General features: G+C 35.6%; 1 protein-coding gene and 1 long non-coding RNA gene across 3 annotated transcripts; one reads left to right on the plus strand and one right to left on the minus strand.

The window, feature by feature from the left end:
- The first annotated feature begins 1,549 nt into the window (after nucleotides 1-1,549).
- LOC120009948 (translation initiation factor eIF-2B subunit epsilon-like) lies at nucleotides 1,550-20,969 on the plus strand. 2 transcript variants are annotated; one of them, XM_038860684.1, is made up of 15 exons: nucleotides 1,864-2,236; nucleotides 2,328-2,558; nucleotides 3,265-3,579; nucleotides 5,022-5,129; nucleotides 6,203-6,392; nucleotides 8,004-8,266; nucleotides 8,787-8,913; nucleotides 10,901-10,980; nucleotides 13,492-13,734; nucleotides 13,819-13,895; nucleotides 14,679-14,764; nucleotides 16,985-17,067; nucleotides 17,676-17,747; nucleotides 19,501-19,626; nucleotides 20,232-20,969. In XM_038860684.1, exons 1-15 carry the CDS (start codon nucleotides 2,102-2,104, stop codon nucleotides 20,280-20,282), a joined length of 2,187 nt encoding a protein of 728 aa, XP_038716612.1. In that variant the 5' UTR covers nucleotides 1,864-2,101; the 3' UTR covers nucleotides 20,283-20,969. The 2 variants fall into 2 exon arrangements, with proteins under 2 accessions (XP_038716613.1, XP_038716612.1); XM_038860685.1 differs by lacking the exons at nucleotides 19,501-19,626; nucleotides 20,232-20,969 and adding an exon at nucleotides 18,757-19,012 and having other exon boundaries at nucleotides 1,550-2,236.
- LOC120009949 lies at nucleotides 20,725-21,592 on the minus strand. Its single transcript, XR_005470771.1, has 2 exons — nucleotides 21,402-21,592; nucleotides 20,725-21,004 (listed from the first exon to the last, which is right to left on the minus strand). It is a non-coding gene; the product is annotated as an uncharacterized LOC120009949 (long non-coding RNA).
- Nucleotides 21,593-21,953: the final 361 nt, after the last annotated feature.

Below are 21,953 nucleotides of genomic sequence, written 5' to 3' on the forward strand. Positions count from 1 at the left end.
TGGTCAAAAGGTGAATTCACAATTATAAACATATACACATACATACACCCTATATATATAAACACATACAATACTATGATATGCACATATAGACACCTTGCACACACACATCGTGCATATGCGCACACATAAACCCAAACCATATGTATATCATCCATATATACATAATATAGCACATATAAACACATATATCATATACTTATATACAATCCTAAACAGTATCTATATACACGCATATGCATATTCGGATCAAAGAATAACAAAGAACACATTTTATTCAAATCAAACTTACAGACTTCGACACACTCGGACATATTTAAAATTAAATTCCAATCAGCATATGACATACAGGAAACAAAGTTTCAATCACTCATCATCACTAGATAACAAACACATGTTCACGATATGAACCTGACTAAAGCACAATGGCATAAAACTGCATACACGGGCAAAGCAAATATACTTCTAGAAATTTGCAGAAATGAACTCACATGCATCACCAGAAGCATAGAGTAAAGAAAGGACGGACATAGGGGAAAGTTTTTTGTTACTATTTCAGATATGAAAGACAGCCTGTGCAAACTAGAATCAGAACATAACAAAGAAATGAAATCAGATTCAGAGGGATGGATTACTACCCTCCCAGGAGATGAATCCCGATTTTCATCTTAGCTCCTTCCATCGGTCTTCATCTCCCAAACGGGATTTCTCCTTCTTGCAGCGCCTTCTCTCTGTTTTTTTCTCCTTCGAGTCCTTCTTCCCCTTCCAGTCTTTTTTTTTCCTTTTTTTTCCCTCCGCTGCTTCCCTCTTCTTCCTTTTTTTCTTTCTTTTCTTTCTCCTCTCCTTTCCCCCTTTTCTCACGCCATTTCCTCCTTTTCCTTTTCCACTTTCGGCCACTTTCGGCCACTTTTTCCTTTTTTATTTTTTGTTATTTTTTTGTTATTTTTTTAATATATTTTTTAATCATTGAGAACGAGTTTGATCTTCTTTGCCCTAATGCTTTTGAGTTTCTATTATTGGGTTTATTCTTTATCACTTTGGGTCTGCAATAGGACCTAATGTGACTTAGCCTTTTAGTTTGGCTACAGCCCATACTTAGACTTAACCCATGATACATTCTTTGTATTAAATCCTTTACAACAATGCTTTGCACTTTATTATACTTGTACTGCTCGTGTCAACATTATGACAGTAGCCATTACATTCAAATCTCTCATTGTCTATATAAAGGCCAACTCAACCATTGTAATGGTAACTTGAGATGCATGAATAAAATTGGTTTCAAGATTCTCTCTTCTCTTCTACCTTTCTTCATCTCCAATCTCTAATTCTTCTATTCCGCAAGTATATTGAAACTCATCAGATATAGCAACGACCCGAACCAGAAGAATCCCCAATCCGTTCCTAAATCAAATAAAGAAACAATTAGAACTCAAATGTTGGACGAGTTACACAAACATAAGAGACAATGCATGCATAGAGACGACAAACATAAGCTTGGATAAGAGAGAAATGATCAATCAATCCAAAAGCCCCGTGAGAAACAAGAAACATGCATGTACGAAGAAACGATTGAAACTGGGGATGCATGCACCAAACACAACTTAGACTTCGAGTCTGACTGTTGGATTCGACTTCGTCTTCGACTATTGCATCCCTCTGGAAAAATACATGAACCCTATCCCAGGAAGAAGAAAGGTCGCAGACCTCGTATGCAATTTCAAGGAGAAAGACTGCATTTCTCTGGCAAATCCATGAAATTGTGGCAGCGTTAGATCTCTTCTTTTCCTGACGAAGTCAGGTAATTGTAACAGTCGATAGATTGATATGAACTTGCGCTTATATGTCTTAAGCAATCCATGTGCTGACGTGGCCAAAAGTTACTGGCCCACATGGAACGAAACGTAAACATCAGAACCGTACAGATGCCACACTCCCGCCTTCACTAGATTGATTCCCCTCCAAAACAGGGTTTTGATTGACAGAGTAGGGTTTTTTCAATCACATCCTCTCCAAATTTCTCTTCTACACGGCAATTAGGTTGGGGCAGGCTTCAATTTTAGAGTGATTGAGCAAAGAAAACGAAGCGGAGAAAGCGATTATGGGTGCACCGAAAAAGGGTGCAGCTAGGGTTACAGATGACCCAGAGGAGTTAACCAGAACTCCATTGCAGGCTATTCTACTCGCCGATAGCTTTGCCACCAAGTTCCGTCCTATCACTCTTGAACGCCCCAAAGTATGTACTTTACGTTGTGCCTGTACGTGTAAATTTGCCATGAGGATTGTAGTTGGATTCAATATCTGATTCTGTATTACTGTGATTGTAGGTTCTGTTGCCGTTGGTGAACGTTCCTATGATAGATTATACATTGGCATGGCTTGAATCTGCTGAGGTTGAAGAAGTTTTTGTTTTCTGCTGTGCACATTCCAAGCAAGTAATTGATTATCTAGAGAACTCTGAGTGGTTTGATCAACCGAACTTCAGGGTCACCACGATAGAGTCCCACAATTCTGTAGGTGCAGGAGATGCTTTGCGGCTGATTTATGATCGTCATGTAGTAAGTGTATCTCCCCCACTTGTGAATATAAGTCATTATGTCTGTCTGCATAGGAAGTTAAAACATCTTTGAATGTAACATTTTTTTTGAATGTCTTAAGGTGGTGTCTACCTCCCTTGCACATTGGCCTTGCTTTTTGTTAGCTTCTTTTTTGTTGTTAATCTTATCATCCAACTTGCATCTCTTTCTCGATCTCAAGGAGGCCGAAAAGGGTTCATGACCCCTTGGGGCTTTAATCAAATTTAGCCTTCCAAAAAAAAGCAATATGATATTATTTGGCAGCTACGGTAGCATATGTAGTGTCATGTGTTTGTTCTATTGCAGCATTAAAATTTCTTATCTATTTGATTTGTGAAGTCTTCAAAGACTGAATACTGAATAGTGAACATAAAGTGTGATGGTATTTTGTAGACTTGGTACTCAGGCTGGCGCAGCTTTTATTTTTTTAATTTTAGAAGTAGTTTTAAGTTTATATCTATTCTCTCTCTCTCTCTCTCTCTAAAAAAAAATGTTTTTTTTTCCTAAATGTCTTGAACTGGGATTCACTCCATCCCCCAGTTGACAGTTGTCTTGGAAAGAGTTTTTGAAGGAACCAAGTTCAATAAGTACATTGCATTTAGTTATGCTTTAATACAGCATCTTACTTTGTTGAATTTGTTTCCCTTGTAACAATCTAATGATTCTTCTTCCTTATTGGTTTTTGAAGATACATGGAGACTTTATCCTTATTAGTGGAGATACAGTGAGCAACATGTCACTTACACAGGCACTCCAGGAACATAAGGAGAGAAGGAAAAAAGATACTAATGCTGTGATGACGATGGTTATCAAGCAGTCGAAGCCCTCTCCAATTACTCACCAATCACGACTTGGTACTGAGGAACTTTTTATGGCGATTGATCCCTATACTAAGCAGCTTCTGTATTATGATGAAAAGACAGACCACTCGAGAGGGACCATATCCCTTGATTGTTCATTGCTTGCTGATAAACCTTCCATAACTCTGCATAATGACAAGCAGGTTTCTTTCCCTAGTTTTTCCCAAAATCTCTTCATTTTGATATTATAGGTTACCCAAATCCTATCGCCTCTATTCTAGGTCGATGTCATGCAGTTTTGTTTCATTCTTTTTTGTTTTTTAATAACAAGCAGTTTTCAACTATTCTTCTGGCATTGGAATGCGACTGTCCTCTGTAGCAATGAAAGTATCTTTAAATACATTTAATTAAATGTGTATCTAGACATATTAAATTTCTATCCAATGTTGATGCTAATCACTGTGAAATTAAATTCAACCCTCTCTCGCCTCACTCTTGGGGCTGACATCTATTTTGGAATTTAGTTTACTAGGATAACTATATCACCATTGTCTGGCGCTTGTGGCGTTTGTGGAGCTTGACTTTCAGTTCTGATTGTTGTCATTTGTATCTTGTGTTTAACAGTGATTGTGATGATTTTGTGTGGAATAAAGAGTAGGTTCCTGGCATGAACATTCTCATTGTTGACTAATTCTTCTTTTTGGTGTAAGGTCATTGTAGATAGTTGCATAATGGGTGCACTTTATATTTAATACTGGAGAAACCTTTCTTAAGAGTGAAACTTTGGCCTATTGGTAATGTTGCTTTGCCGCAAGTTAGAATCATGGTTCATATCCTTGAAATAGCCTCTCAATAGTATGGGCTTATGGTTGCGTATGTGTTTTCCTTTCCTGACCTTGCCCTCCATGTGGGATCCTTGTGCATGGGAGTGGTTTACCACTTTACCTAGATGATTTTTCATGTAAGGCTTACTGATCCAGTCTCTCTCTTCAGGGGTTGCTCCTTGTTATAGGAACAGTTGTCTACCTTTGTGGACTGTGATTTTCAACTTTTTGAAGGAAAATCTTTTTAAATTCCACAAATTTGTTCTTGCCATATTTTAAAGGGCTCTTGCTGTGTGGACTTTCTTAAAAGTTCATCAATCTTTTTGGTGACACTCTTTGCTTAATCTATTCAAAATTTGGCTTTCAATCCCTCACATTTGTGTCTCGTTTCTTTTTGGCTTTAGTTTCATCTGTTGGCAGGGTTCTGTTAGTCCTCTTCGTGTTTCCTTTGCTTCTTCTTTTTCTTTTTCCTTTTCTTTTGTTTTTGTTTTTGCGTTAAGATAAAGACTAGAAGATGGGCCAGCTCCAAATTTTCTGTGTTTTGAATTATTACATGGGCCTAATGGAACTAAATTAGGCATGTTTTGAATTTATTACTTGGCCTGTGCAAATGCTAGCTTTGAAAAAATGGATATGTATGTTTTGGCTCAACCTACATTTATGTTCATGTTGTTGTTGCTTCAGTTTTTTTTAGTTTATGTGTTCTTTTATGTTTTGCACTTCTCTTTTATTTTTCTCTCTTGAGTCGGGAGTAAGATCCACTTTATGAAATTTATTTTACTTTCAAATGATCTTATTGAATACCCATGATTTCTTGGCAGGATTGCTATATCGATATATGCTCTCAAGAAGTTCTTACTGTTTTTAAGGACAATTTTGACTATCAGCATCTTCGCCGCCATTTTGTCAAAGGATTGCTTATGGATGATGTATGTGTTGCTCGATTTACAGTTAAATATACTTTCCTTATGATTCACTGATTTTTGTGAACGTGCTCACATGCTTGCATTAATCTCCATTTGTAGTAGCTGTTCACATCCACCGACTCTAATTACTATAATACTATGAAATCGTTAAACGTTTACTAACAACTTACAAGGTACATCTAGTGTACAAGGTGAATAAAAACTTCAATAAAAGAATAATAGAATGGAAGTAGGGTAAAATAAAGCTGAAAGTTCAAGTAGAAAGAACCTGCTCTAAGGGGGAAAGGTGTAGAAAAAAACTTTTCATTGATTGGAAAGTAGACTTTTCTTAAGGCATCAATGAGGTGTGAATACATAAAGTTATTGTCTGTGCTTCGTACAATATACATAAAATTATTGTATATTACGTTATTGTACAGCATCATGTGAGGAGATTTGAATGTGTGCCTTGAACTGAACTTGACTTTTGCGCATTGTCCAATTGAGGTAGGATAGATGCATCCTTCTCTAGTTCTCTTCCATTTCTTCCAATCCAAGTCTATACTGAATAGACTGAATACCTAATACCTGGTTAACTTATTACCGAAGAACTATCAAAAACTCTGCAAATGAGGCTTTGCAACTTGATTAAATTCTGGGATTTATTCCATATTACTTTGAATTACTGACAATTTTGTGTTTCACTAGCAAATATACCCATAATTAACGTAGTCATACATTCAGTTGTCACTGTTCACAACATAAATATATTACGATGGCTAGAAGCACCTTGTTGGCTTGTCTCTCAATCAACAAAAGAAGCAGTTGCTAGAATTTCTGATATTCACTTTAGGATTCATTGGCTTGATTTCTTGAGCATCATTTGGTTGGAGAGGGATCGTTTTTATGTTTGAATAGAAGTGGGCTCTACTGGAAATGCAATTATTATGGATATTGTGACAACCTAAATTAAATTGAGAGAAGGTTGTAGTTTAATGTATTTAAGTTATGCGACAGTAAAGCTTAACTAAATGTAAAGCTTTTCTCTCAAAAATGGTTTTGCGCGATTATATTAAGATGATTGCTTATGCTTTCAGATCACAGGCTACAAAATATTCAGTCATGAAATTCACTCGAGCTACGCAGCTAGGATTGATAATTATCGAAGTTATGATACCATCAGCAAGGACATAATTCAGAGGTGGACATACCCATATGTACCAGATGTAATATTTTCCGGAAATTATTCAGCTAAACTTGAAAGACAGGGGATGTATCGAGCATCAGGTGAGGATGTTATAAATGGGATTCATCAAGTTTCATGTATTTGCTTGCAAGAGTTACTTTCTATGGCCAACAACACCCCCCCCTTCCTTTTGAGTATAAATAATTGCTCGATGTAGCTATCTGGCCAATTAAAAATTTAATATTGCTCTATTTATCATTTTTCATGTGTAAAACGAATTAGGGCAACTCTGAGTATGCAAAGGAGGATGTAAAACTTATAACTGCAATTTTACATTCTAAAACAAAAAGCTTATTCCAACAGAGTATGTAAAAGAAAATGTAAAATTGCATTCAAAACCGGTTCCCAAATCGACAAACAGATTTCAAGAGAGAGTAAAGCTTAATGCTGTATATTTTGGAGGGAAGTAAACCAATTTATGTTCACGGGCTAAATTATTGGGCCGGGCTAACATACTTGTGGGCCATATATTATACTATATGGATAAATGATAAGGGAACTCATTTCATACCTTATCGTTGGGATGAGCTTTGGTCAAAATATGTAAATGAGTATATGTAAAAGTCTTTTAGAGTATGTATAGTACAGTTTACATACCCCATCATACAACTCCTTGTTGGAGTTACTCTTACAGGTTCTGTTATGCCCTATTTCTTTAGATAAATTTTTTTTCTTTTTTTAGTATCATCCATGCTTATTAATGTCTTTTGTAGATTTCTCTTCTGCTTTATGTTGTGTGTTGGACGCAGATGCATAGAAGGTGGTTCAACTTCTATGATGTTTGAGATTTCTGAGAATTGTATTTTATGATGTGCATGATTAGTTATTTCATATTGGTGCTTTACTCCTTTGATTTGTGTTTATTATTGCTATTGTTTTGAGGTGCTCGTGGTTTGGTAAACACTGAAGCCAGTTAGGCAGTTACAAAGTGAAGAAGAAATTGGATAACAAGGTTGAATTTTTTTAGTTAATGGGTGCCAGATTGAAATGCTGATGATAATCTATATTAAATATATAAGAGGGATTTTGTGCTGCTTGCATACATCTCTGAACATTAAGGATCTAAATGAGCTGAACTGAGGTGAGCCGCTTGGCTAGACTTAGGATCATCTTGCTTCTAAGATTACTGAGCTTGAGCTTCTGCTTGAGTCACGCATTTCCAGCCTTAAGATACTCATTTAAAATTAGTTGATCCAGAGCTCTAGCCCGAGCATAAACTCGATTTGACTAAAATCTTTAGAAGAGTTTGAATTTAACTTTGTCATTAAAATCAATCTAATTGAAGTGAAAACCACCACCTGAAATACAAGCAGGAGGAAGAAACTTTATCTCATGCTAGTTTGTGGTGAAAGATTTGCTCAACCTTTATCATAATTTTAATGTCAAAAAGTTAAACAGGAAAATAATGAAATAAGGAAGGAATATTAGGCAGTCCTTCAGTGATGTCATTTCTTTCTAATTTTGTGCCTTAGCCACCATATTATCGTTATATTCTAACTGGCACCTTTTCAATTGCCAGTTGTGATATCCATTTGCATGATATAAACTGAAACTATTACATTCTTTCTTTTGTAGTGAGAAACAATAATTTTTATGTTGTGTCCTTCCTAAAAGCTTCTTGTCGACTTTGATTTGATGTTAATTGTTGTCAGAAATAGAGCAATCACGCTCTGCACGAATCGGTCCTTTTACTGTTATTGGAAAGGGTACGAGAATAGGGAATGACACCAAAATTGCAAACTCAGTTGTCGGAAATGGGTGCAAAATTGGGTCATATGTCGTCATAGAAGGTTCATATATATGGGATAATGTCATCATTGAAGATCACTGTGAGCTCAGACATGCAATAGTATGCAGCGGGGTAACAATAAAGTCAGGAGCAGTTTTGGAACCTGGTGTTGTATTATCTTTCAAGGTACGTGCCACTACATATCTGTCATATCCTGTTTATTTTGGCTCCCTCTCATATTGTTAGATTTCCTTGTGAATTTCATTGAAAGGTCAGTATCCGGAGTTCCTTCTGACATGCCTCCAGATGTTCTCTGACTAAAATTTAAATGCTTTTTATTTAATTCACCAATATTAATGTAGTTTTACTTGTTCATCTTGAGTATGTTAAATTATCTTAATGTTGGTGGCTTTTGAAGAAACTTAAAATTTATACCTGCTATGGTCTTTTTTTTTGAGAGTTTAATTTTACTTGAGACGTGTTTGTCGTTGGTGCAGAGTATGATCTGTGTTATTTGAAGCCCTTAATTTTAGTTACATTCTTGTCTTGCCTTTGTTGATTATTTTTTTCCTTTTGTTTTTTCCTGATAAATTTATTATCTGAACAACAACAACAATAAATGGGAAGTTATGTCGTTTCAGTGACCTATTAGTTAATTTTTCCTATGTTGATCTTAGAGACTAACCCAATTTATTTTGCTCCACAGGTTATAGTAGGTCAAAAATTTCTCATTCCTGCTTACTCAAAAGTGTCTTTGCTTCAGCAGCCAATTGAGGAAGATAGTGATGAAGAGCTTGAGTATGCTGAAAATAGCAGTGGAACTGTAGATTCATGTAAGTTGCGAGTGTAACCTTTATTGTAACTTGCCTTAAATGTTCTAATTTTTTTTAGAGGATTTTTATGGAATTTTGTTCTAGCTATAAATATTCCTAGGTAGTTTTGGTATTGTCCTCAACATTTTTCCTCATCTAGCCTTTGTAGTGCATACTTTCTTTTTTTTTAAAAAAAATTTTGCTTCATGAAATTTCACAAAATTGTAACAAAATCAAGAAAAGTTGGCTTGAGTCATATCGTTCTTTTTTAGAATCAAGGAATCCTTTGTGGAGAAGGTTTCACTTTTAGTTAGGTCTTTTATTTAAGTCGTTATGTTTGTCTAGGTCAGTTAAGTTTACGAATCATAATGTTTCCTTAAACCAATGTTTGCAAACCTCTATTTAAATGCTTGCTTGCCTCAGAAATAAAGGAAGAGTTTTTATGCAAAATTGCTATAGGAGAGATTCCTTGCACACGCTCGGTGAGAGATTGAGAGGAGAAAGTGAGTTTATCCAACCCTACCTGTGAGATTTAGGGAAAATTTATTCAACTTAGAATTATTAAGTTTATGATCTTGTTTGCTGAAAGTTCTGTTTCAGTTTTAAGAAATCTAGGAATTGAGAATTTGTCCTAGGGTTCTCGATTTTGGTATTAATTTGGGGTTAGGGACTGGTTCGCTCAATCCTAAACAAGATTTACATCAGTAATTTAAAAGCTACATCAGTTGGTATTAGAGAAGGGTTCCAACCAATAACGTCTCTAACCTGTTTATGCCAATAATGAGCGGTATAAACTACTGTCTTAACATTGAGAAGATGACTAAACCTACTTCTAAGGGGGATAAACAATCCTCTGAAGTTACATTGGAGTCCATTGCAGCAGCCATTGATGAACTAAAAAGGGTACAAATTCAGGACCATAAGAACAATTTAAGCACATCTAAGCGTGTGAACTTTTTGTGGAGTAAAATTTTTTGAAAGACGAAGGAAGAAGTTGGTTTTAAGACAAGGGCGAGTTTAGTTGCAGTCAAAGCTGAGTTTCAGGAGGTTAAGGGACAAGAATGTGAGCAAGTGGCTTCAACAATTGAAGGAGTAGCATGACAGCATGCTATGGGTGTAGAAAAAGTAGCATGTTGTTTCAAAGGAATCTACTGCAAATTCCCACTGATGAAGATGTCAAAGAGCATGAATTTGCAACAGTGGCAGGAACTAATTTCGGACAGCTTAGAGTAAATGAAATTGATACCAATTCAAAGATGATTGAGATGCAACCCTACCTGAGAGAGTTGGCGAAAATTTATTCAACTTAGAAGCTTAAGTTTATGTTCTTGTTTGCCGAAAGTTCTGTTTCAATATTAAGAAATCTAGTAGTTTGAGAATTTCTGTCCTAGAGTTCTTGATTTTGGGATTAATTTGGGGGTAGGGTTTTGTTCGCTCGATCCTAAACAAAATTTATATCAGTAGTTTAAAACCTACATCACTTGGTATCAGAGACAGGTCTTGAGCAACCGACAATTTCTCTAACCTGTTCATGCCACCATGGAGTGGTATAAATTACAGTCTTAACATCAAATGGTATAAACTACACTATCTGCATTAGTGGCTTTTGGGAAAGCCATATTACTATCACGCGGGAGTGGCAAGTGGCAACTCTTACCTGCTATGTGGTGGCTATAGACTTTTGGTGAACTTTTGCATTGATGTGTGGAATGAAGCTTTAGGGAGGTGAGTGTTTTTGTCTATTAAAAGTATTGCCAGGAGTAAAGAGGCTACAGTGGGTGAGAATTTCACCATTTTTGTCCTCAATGCTGCTTTTGATATGTTCTGATGGACACACCTCTTGGAGTTGTGGCATGAAAATTAAATGCGTTTGTATTTTATGTTCTTGAATTTGCCTAGTGGTTGTTTTTGCAAGGCTCGCCTACATGTTATTAGTAGCAATACTATTAGTTATAATAATGGATAAGAGCTTTATTGTTTCAACTTGGTATTCCACAATGATTTGCAGTGATCACAGGCACAGTAGATAAGTTAAATGGAGAGATGATGTCTGAATTATCTGATATGCGATGTTGGCCTGCAGCTGAGGTTAGATATTACTATAATTTTCATATTCTGTTTCCCAGAATAATCTGTAATATGTCTGTTTATGAGTTTGTCAGTCCTGTGTATAGATGTTGTGAATTAGTTATATGAAATATCACTAAGCTTATAGTGTTGTGTAATGTGTCTAATGTGCAAAATATTGAGGTTGAACATGCCACCTTATCATAGTAGTCGTGAACGTAGTCCTTGTCAATATCATATGATACTCTATACGTTTTGGTTGTTGATTTATTCGTGTATCTTGTTGAGATGCATCTGGAGGAAGCTCAAATAAGAATAGACAATGTACATGTCATTCTTTCTAGTGTGTATCATACTCCACAGAAATGAGAAAACCTTAGATTTTTTTGGAGGTACAGAGGAGGGAGGGAGCGAGGGAGGGAAATCTGCTTAAGTTGTATCAAAATCTGGTTTTCTTTACTTTTTATCAAACTTTCTGGAGGCCATTGATTTTTTCTATTTGTAGTTCTTTCTTTCCACCTTCTCAGCGTTTCAGTAAATTCACTCAAAGCTGCTCTCACCTACAAAGTAATGTTTTTTTTCCTCCATACCTGTTTCAACTTCAGCAGATAGCATTTATATTTGTGAGCTATGGAAATGTTCTTATGCCATATATATGCACATAGATTTCAGATGGAAAATCTATTTCATGCTACAGTGATCTTGTTCATTTCATACTACCAAGATACCTGTTTGGGCTTATCTCATACTCTGCCTCAACACTCGATCGAGCTGTGAAATTCTGTTTTGTGCTCCTTGAAGTCACTAAGTTACCACTGACACACATATACCTCACCATTTGGTATGAAGCTTTCTGAAGCTCTACTCGTGGCTTTTGCATATCCTTACTAATGACTCCAACTCAGCTTACTGACAGATATACTTGTTTATCCATCAATCTTTGGTATCTCCATGGTTTATCAAACAGTTGAGATAACTGTTTATCAAACAGTTGAGATAACTGTTTATCAAACAGTGTGGACCTTTATCTTGACTGGATTTCACTTTCCGATCGATGAGTAGAAAATCTATGACGTATCTCCTCTCGGTCAGTGATAAGCCTTGCTTTGGCTGAGCTACTTCAATGTCAAGAAGTATCTCAAATCTTTTTTTAAAAGATATTTTGTTACAAAAGTAGACATCCTTGCTATTATTGAAGCCATCGACAACTTCTTGTTTCATACTAAATTTGTAGACAATCTTGTTAAATTATTAAACAAGGCCATAAATAGCTTTCTTCAATTTGCATGCCTTATATGACTGAGCGCCTAACTTATGCAATGAAAAGCGTCATTTTATGGAAACTTGGTCTCACAATTTACATGCCTTATGTGACTGAGCAACATATTTAGGCTGTTGCTTTATAGTATACCTCATGCAAAACACCATGTAAGCAAGATTTTTTACATGATGCAATGAAAAGCATCATTTTATTGAAACTTTCTTCTCAACAATCAAATCTTGTCTCTAGACATCATAACGATGTTCTTCATATTTTCAACCTAGAATAACCGTTGTTTTTCTTTCAATTCTTTTTGCTTCTCTGTTGTATTTACTGTTCCTCTTGTACTCTTTCTTTGAGCGGCACTCTCTTTGTGCCCTGGCATAGACTTTTCTTTTGCAGTAAATAAATGAGAAATGGTCTAAGATGACTATTAGGTTGAAATTTAATAATGCATATCGGCTCACAACCAGTATAAAGGTAACTTAGGCTCTTAGTGTTATTTCGATATTAAGGCATCCATTTGATCCTTTTGATCCTGGGAGAGGAAAGGTGATATGGAATAGAAATTATGAACTTTCATATATTTTCAAATTTATTAGATTGGGATTTTTCTTTGTATTAGGTATTAGTTTGATTTTTAATTATTAGGTCCATTCTTGGTATTATTTTTTATCTTAATAGTCAGATTCGTTGTTTGGTAAGTTTTCCATTACAAGTTTACAATACAATTTATTTTAGAGCTCGAGCCCTAATTGTTCTTGGGATAGGTTGCGAGTCTATATATCCTTGTACTCCCTGCTTAGGAAGATAACATTTTTGGCGAATAAATCTAGTATTTGAATTCTAATATTTGAAATATTTAATATTACTCCAAGAAAGTTAATGATAGTAACAGGAAGTAGTTATGGAAACAAATTGGTACTTTGGTAGGCGTAATTTAACTCTGACAATGGTCATTCAGTTGTGTTCCAGGCTCAATTTTCCTGCAAGGAAGCAAATTTGATAATCTTGTGTACAGTGTACTTGTTTAAGCTTTTCTTTCTTTTTTTTTTAACATTTGTTAACTTATCCAAAGGGAAATAAATTGTGTACTTCTTTAGAATGGTTGATGTGCATGCCTCTTAAGCCGTTTTTGCAATTTTGTTGCAATTCATCTTTCATGGCAAATGAAGAGCAGGAGACTGGAGTATATTAACTTATTATATCTGGGTGATTTGTTATGCATCTCAATATTTGTTATTTGCTCTGCTAATTTTTTGCTGTATTAGGTTGGTGATGGTGGGGCTGGCTATGTCTGGTCAATATGCGAAGGAGGTCATGAGGAGGAATGGCGGCATTCAATTGCCCCTATTTCTGCTGATAAACTTGCTGAGGCTATACGTGCAATAAATGACGATCTGGAATTGTTAAATCAAGAAGGTAATGTTCTCTCATCATTTGGGGAGGCAAAGCGTGAGTTGGATAGCGATGATTCTGAAGATAATGAAGATCCTAGAGATTTCGAGCAAGAGGTGAAAAACATAAAGTAAAATAACGGAATTGAATGTGCATTTTATACCAACGAAAGGTTCAAATTAGTTTGTTACGGTGTGTAGGTTGAAGCCACTTTTCAGAGGGCTGTTCTTGAAAACATTGAAGTAGGACATGTGATCCTAGAAGTTAACTCATTGCGGTATGCTACTTCTATTTTCCTTTTATCAATAAATGCCTTATTTTGATGTGTTGTAGAATAACTACTTGTCTAATTTTATCTTTATTTATAGTTTTTGTTGAATGGAAAATAAAATAAAATATATATATATATATATTTATAGTTTAAAATGTAAACTTAACTGTGGCACTTACAAGAAGCTTACTTTTGATAATCTCCATCATCACCCTATGGGCCGGCTAGAGCCCCCAACTGTGTGCGGCTTCTCTGATCTGCCTTTGTTCCCAACCAAAAGATATCATAACTCCAGTATTCCCTGAGGGGCCCTTGATTGCTGTTGTGACAACTAGTTGTTGGGGTGATTTAGACTATTAGTATCTGGAGGCTAATAGTGTATTTATCACATCTATAAAAAAAAAAAGATTAGTTACAAATACAAACTGAGTTAAGCAAGCTTTCAAACAATTTCCTTATTTTCTAATATATGCCGGAATCCTGGATAATACTTTGGGGTTTGGAAGCATACTTTCATTCACTTGTAAACTCTGTTGGGTTCCTGTCGATCATATCTATGAATTTAACTTTGCAAGATGGGTAACAGGGTAAGTAAGGAGCTGATGTCTGAAACCCTTGTTATCCATTATGTTTCACTTGAATTTCTTTGTTTAACCTTTTCGTATTCCTTTTTGATTCTTGATTAAGTGCTGTTTTTTAAATTTCTTTGTTTTCAAGTGTAGTTGTTGCTATACTGCTTATAAATTTGTTGATGACCACTATCAATGCCTGAAATTTTTTTCCCTCTAGGTTGGCATACAACATGAACTCAGATGATTGTGCAGGAGCGTTATTTTATTCAATGATGAAAGTGGCGCTAGAAAATAGTTCTGGGGGTTAGTAGTTTCTCACAAAGGCCTCCTTTCATTTTCCATTTCCCTAATATGCTCAATCTTGTTCATTTTTCTTTGTGTTCACTGGATATTAAAGTTACTCCATGCAATTTGAATGTTAAGATAGTTATTTTTTCATTCAACTCAATAAATTAACTTGTTGGGTTGGGACATTTCACATCTTTTATATTTACTCTTAACACTCCCCCTCACGTGTGGGCTGGACAATCTGACGGCCCAACACATGCACACCACAAACGAGGCCCAACATTAGGACTACTCACACAAGGCCCTCACTTGGGGCAACAACAAATAAACACAAAGGCCCACACTTTGGGCAACAAATGGGGGTTTAAATTGTGGAAGTTAAGGTTTGAACCCAAGACCTCCTGCTCCGATACCATGTTAAGATTAGTTACTTTGTCATTCAACCCAATAATTTAAATTGTTGAGTTGGGGCATTCACGTCGTGCCCCACATCTTATATATATTATATATATTCTAACGTGGAACGTGAAAAATTGTTTCAAATAAGGTTAAGATGTTTAAGGTGTCATTTTCCAAATACCATGATCATGTTGTCTTGTTGGAACATTTCTATAACTCATTTGTTTTAATTATATGGAGCTCGGTACTAGGGTTTTGTATCCTCCAGTTAGTTCATCTGCAAATATGAAAAATTTCGTATGCGCTCACTTTGTTGTTTCGTGTTTTTCTATGTGAATGACCTCTGCAACTTCTAATTATTATTTCTTTATTTTTGTCGCTTATCATGTGTCATGAAGAGGAGATTAAAAGTTCAAATTTCTCATCCAGGACAATCCTTCCCCCCAGAAATTCTCCTCTTTTTTTTTTGACTTTTAACCTTTTTTTCAAGGCTTTGCCATAGATTGGTTATGGTATTGCCAACTTATAAAACAAGAAGCATGTTTTGTGGTGATCCATCTTCCACGTACTTATCTTGTCATGCTAAGATGCTAATGCATATGGAGAAACATTTGATTACTAGAAAGCTTTTATGCAATTCAAAGATATATGAAGTCATCCTTAGCTACAGCCTGTGCCCCCATTTTTGTTCTAACATGCTATGTTTGTTTAAGCATCTGTTTGTCCTTCTAACTACTTTCCCATACAGCACATTGCCCTACCTGTGTGCCTATTATTGTCTTCACATTCTACAAAACACATAAATTGGTTTAGCTATGGCTTTATCATACCTGTCAGGTATCAGACATAACTTGGTCTGGTGATACTCAAGTAGTGTACCCCTATTCGGTCATCATTCTCAAATTAAATGTTTCCAATTACTACATTCTGAGGAAGGAATGCAAGTGGGAATGGTTATTTTACCACGAGAGAAGGTTGGGGAGTGCCAGGAGCATTCCACTCCCTCTTTCCTCCCTTTCTTGATTAATAACAGAAAATCATTAGAAATGAGTAGATCATCTCATAGCCTAAATGTTTTTGTTCATGTTTGCAGTCCTGTTATTATAGTTTAGTTGACACTGTTCTTATTTTATAGAAACACATGATTACAATCATCACATTGAAGTTTCACATGTTGGAGCTGGCAAGTCTCAAGAGGAACCTCATTCATAGTTCTTGCACATTGTTGGATGGGTCACCGACTCACCGTTTATTAAATGGATTACCAGTAATCCATAATTTGCTGCTTCGATATTATTTTACGAGATTTATGGAATTTCATGAGCTTAAAATAGTTTTTTTTATGAGGATATAAAAATTTTAATTCTGGTAAAAGGGTAACTGAGCTCAAGAGGGCTGATTTTTTGGGTCTCACTTCTTGAATGAAGCCTAAACCTGTTTCCTTACACCTGTATGTAAATTCCCCATCCTCTTTATTTTCTATGTTTATTTACATGTTAATATGATCCAAGCAAATGTGGATATATTAAATTTCAGATGGATGGGTGTGAATTTTGCCGTACCTTTGTGTTGTCTGCATCTTAAATCTTTCGAGGATTTGATTTTTGTCTTTCGCTGTTCATAGTCATGTGCTGTTACTGCATGCTTTCAGCATAAGATTATTGTTTTGTCTGTGGATGCAAGTTTGTGGTGTCTTTATGGTTGACAAAGGGAGCATGCAAAAAATTACGAAGTTCTATATGAATTACATTTTAGCCTCGACTTTCTCATTTTAGCATTTAATATTTGGCTTTGCTAACTGCAGTTCACTGTTACAGCTATTTTTCTTTCTTTCAGGTGAATTGCTTAAAAATGCTGCTAATGTTATAAGTACATGGCAGAAACTGCTGAAGTCCTACCTTCGAGAAATAGATGAGCAGGTTTGTACCTTTTTTGTTTTTTAATTCCCCAAATTACACACATTACTGGGAAATTTTATTTTGAAGGTTAATTCCTTTTAGCAAATTATGCTTTTTGCAAGAGAACCTCAATGATGAGTTATTTAGAGGTTCTCCTGGATTGCTTTTGATATTTTCAATTGGGAATTTTTCCTACCTTCTTGCCATCAAAAACTGTTATTGCTCCCCCACCTTTTTCCGATTTTCTCTCCTCGGAATGGTAAAGGGACTCCGTTGATAGTTTTAAAAAATGGAATTAGAAAGTATCGGTTTATATAAAAGTAAATACATTCTTCCTTCACAGTTATCTCTCGAGTAAATAACATTTTCTTTCTCCATCCGCTCTTGAGAATCCGTGTGGGAGTTTCATTTCCCTCAAAGATTCGTCTATCGCGTTCTCACCAAATTACTATTTGTAGTTCTTTCGTCCACACTTAATAGAATGTGTTGTCATGGTTACGTACCTTAGAGCAAGATTTATTTGTTAATCAAATCAATGCTAGGAAGTTACCACGTTGTTATGTGATGTTTTTGTTTCATTTTATAATTTTTTACTTCTATTAAATTTTAATGCCTCTGGTGCTCAACAGATAGAAGTGATACAAAAATTTGAAGAAATGTGTCTGGAAACTGCCAAGGAGTTCTCACCATTGTTTGCACAGGTATCTATATTGTCTTTACTTTATGATTCTCTGTCAAAGGGTTTTCTTGAGTAACTTTTTGAACATGTTTGCAATAATTAGGTTTAGTTCATGATAGTGATTTAAATTGCCTTGGTTTAACTTGACAAAATATTACGTTCAGTCTGGAACTATATAGCCTTACCAGCAGCCTCACTCATTTAACCATTGCTACATTTAAATGACCATGGATTTTTGTATTCTGGAGAGCAAATAACTGATATACGAAAGCGATGCAGAATCAGTTTTCTTTTTATAGCTATTTTGAATATTTTCTTGTTCTTCCCTTGCTTTATTTTGGTCTTAAGTTAGTAGACTTTTCGTGTGCTTTAGTGGCTCTTTTAAATACTTTTCTTTTGGGAAGATATCGTATGACCCTAGCATAAGTAGTTTTTTTTAATTATTTATAGAAAAGTAGGTTCTCAAGACTTTCTGAATGGCCTTTTATTTGCCATTCTGAATTTAAGTTATTATTCAACAATGGATACTATCAGTTCAATTCTGTTGCTTGTTCTAGACTCTGTTTTGCTGTTTCTATCACCGCAGCGCTATATTCGCTTTTGTAGTTGCCCTAAAAAAATCTCTATTTGCTCTTCCATTAAAAAAAAAAACCTTCTCTTTTGCTTTAAAAAAATAAGAAAAAAAGAAAAGGGATGAATCATTATAGAGCGCTTTAGAATATTCCAGGGTATTGTATTTGAGAGTTACTGTGAAAATTCTTTGGTTATGTTGATGAATTGACTATTAAAGGGTGTTAATGGAGGTTATCAAGTCTTTAAGGATCCTAAATTCTTTGGCTTGTTCTCTTGATCATTTTAAGTGGGGTCCAGAGTCTGTTTGTGTGAGGGAAGTGCAATGGATTTTCTGTGTACACATGGGGTGTTGGGGAACTTTACTTGTGGGAACAGAGTGATGTGTTATACTTCTTTATGTTTAACATGCAATCTTTGAAGATGCTACGTTTTTCCTTAAGTTATTGTTATTGTGACAGGCTAAACAAAGCATAACATATCGAAATATTGACTTATCTTTGGCTAGAACACCCAAGCAGTTCATACCGTCTATGTAATATCTGACATCCTATGAACTGATGTCTACATTAAATTAATTTAGCAAACTATGGTTTCTATCACTTTCCTGCTTTTATTAGCCTGTAATAACTGAAGATGACGGTAAATTTAGTGTATTACTTGATGTTCTGTCTGTGTATCTAAAATTGGCGGGGAAAGAGTTTCGTAGGGTGTCGTAGTTTTCTCACCCGCGTAAATAATTATTGCGGGTTCAGATTTGTGCTTTTTTTCTTTCGCTTATGTGCACAAATTTTCCGCTGCATTGTAGTAAACATTCTTATATTATGCTTAGCCTTCAATGCATTTGCTTGAGGGGAATGGATCAAGAATTTCATCCATTCATCTCAATGCAAAAATGAGTGTTATACAATGAGTCATATTAGGCATCTATAGAAGTTGCAATTCTCTATCTGAAGTCTGTCTTTAAGCCTTATGTAAAAACTAAGAGTTGATGTCTAAAACATTTGCAAAATGGAACTTGTAGATTTACAGTTTATTTTCCTTTTTTTCTCCTCAAATTGTTTCCTTATAGAATATAGATAAAGATTGAAAGAGATTGACATGTGGGCTTCAATTAACACTTGTAAAGTACCTCGATAGCTCACTGTTTGTGAGTTTTAATTTATTAATTAGGCTATTGGTCAAGTAATTGATCCCTTTCACAGATTTTGCATTATCTATATGAAAAAGACCTTATAGCGGAAGATGCTATATTGAGGTGGGATGATGAAAAGAAGGATGCTGATGAATCAGATAAATTGTTTGTGAAGCAGTCAGAAAAATTTATTCAGGTCAGAAATTTATCCCTTTTTACGTGGTATTATCTCAATTTATTAATTGCTGTATGTAGTATCCTTGCATTATACTATTCTGTGGTCATCATTTGTGTGCACGGTCACCAACTAAAAACATATCAGAAACGTTGACATTTATGTGTCCTTAGATCTAATGGTCATATGGGCATGCTTGGGACTAGTGCTCTAGTATCTTTTCAAAAATTAAAGTAAAAATTAAAAGTACAAGTGAAACAGAGAGAGAGAGAGAGAGTAGAGAACTGAAGGATTCTCCATTTCTCCTTAACCCTCCATCTCACTAGACTAAGAAAAAGATCCAACTCTTAGCAGTTGAAACTTTGGGTTGTATTTGCCATCAAATATCTGTGCAAGTCAGTTCCATGTTATTGGCATGCAATTGGCAAATCACCATAAGACTGCTAATGCACAGCCCTACTTCTCTCTTTGAATAATTATCTGTCCCAGAATGGTAAAAATGTTAAATTGTTTCTTGATGAATCGTGTCAATGTCATTTCTACGTATGCCCAACTATCCTAACATCACATTGCCAGTAATATTATAATGTCATAGCAATGACATGAATAATACCTGTCTTGTGCAGTGGTTGAGAGAGGCTGAAGAAGACAACGAAGAAGACGCAGAAGATGATTAAAACTCGAAAATAGAGTTCTGCTTTTTGCTGTACAATCTTTATTTTTGCTAACCACTGCCAAATGTGTAAATGGGACTTTACCAATTACCACCTTTTTTAGTGTATGTAAAGTTGAAATTTTGATGCGAAGATGATACTTTTTTCCAATGAAAATGAGATCTAAATGAAATAAGAATATCTTAGAAAGATTTGACTAGAAATGTGGAACCATTATTTGAGTTACTCCACTAGAGTTATTTATACTTTCTATTGAAAAATTTCGATTTTGTTTTTTGGTGTGCATTGGATAAATCTATGTGTAATAGCCCACAAACCACGCAGATCGGACAAACACAACACATGAAAAATTCATGTGTGGACTCATTCCTTTGATAGGATTTGAACTCATTGTGACAGTGACAAGAGAGACTAAATGTCAAGATCCATTTTAAGCAGTGATGCATTTAAGAACCCCAATTCCTCTACAAATAACTCATACATACATGGTTCCAGAGACATCAGACGTCAACAGATGCACATTGATTACATGATTTCATTGGATGGTGTTCATATAAAGAAGGATTTTATTTTTTTCTGTTGCTAAATGAAGCTTTTAGCCACAATGGGCTTATCAAAAGCGAGGCGGCCCGGGTGGCCCAGGAGGACCTGGAGGCCCACCAGGTCCACCAAACACTGGTCCACAGCAACTTTCAAGAATACAGCAGCAGCACAAGAAATAGAAACTGTATCAAGAAAACAAACCAAGTTACATTAATCTCAACATATATAGCATATCAACAACGAGCGGTGGCTCGATTGACAGTTGGCTGGATTAGACATATGTGTGCTCAAAGTTTGATTCCAATGAAAAGTAAATTTCTCAATGGTATTTAAAAAAGAAAACATATATAGCATATCACGTTAATCAAATGTGTGTGTATATGTAAATGTATACAATTATTGAGTGACTAAACTTTAAGTATGTCAGTTAACCTCTCGATCTCTCCAGTTACAAAATGAAGAGTACTCCAACTTCAAATTAATTTTTTGTGATGAAATTAAAGGGTTGATATTAGTTGGCGTTCTTGACGAAATTAATTTTGGAAAAAGAGGGAAGTTGGAGCGAGAGATCTTGCTTACCATGAAGACACAAGGCGGCATATGCCTCCGCAGCAAAAGTCGATGCAACCGCAACACCCCGGTCCACCGGGAGGCCCTCCCGGTGGCGGTCCCCAACCTGGCGGCATAGCTCTCCTCTTTCTCTCTCTATATGTAAATGCGTATGTATATGACTTGTCTCTCCCTAGATGTATGTAATGAAGCCAATGGAATCGATATATTCACATACATATAGGATTGTCAAGATAAAGAGGACTTGAGAGTCTTAGAGGCTGATGTTAGACTGGTAAGTAAAGGCAAATGTACGCTACCTACCATTCTTGGATGATTCAACCTAATATTCAAACTTGAAAATATTACATGATAATTGGCAACCAAATTAGAGCCATGATTGGCCATTGGAAATATGTGATGCAATATCTAGGGCGGACGGAAGAATTTATGTCAGGCTAGGCAAAGTTAACGGGGTCTGGGGACCGCGTCTCCCAGAATTTTTTTTGGTTATTTATTAATTATACTTTCGAAAGTACGAACACGACACTAAAAGAAATTTGAGGGTGGGTAAATGTCTAA

This window comes from Tripterygium wilfordii, chromosome 11 (genome assembly GCF_013401445.1).
Source record: "Tripterygium wilfordii isolate XIE 37 chromosome 11, ASM1340144v1, whole genome shotgun sequence".
Lineage (NCBI taxonomy): Eukaryota > Viridiplantae > Streptophyta > Magnoliopsida > Celastrales > Celastraceae > Tripterygium > Tripterygium wilfordii.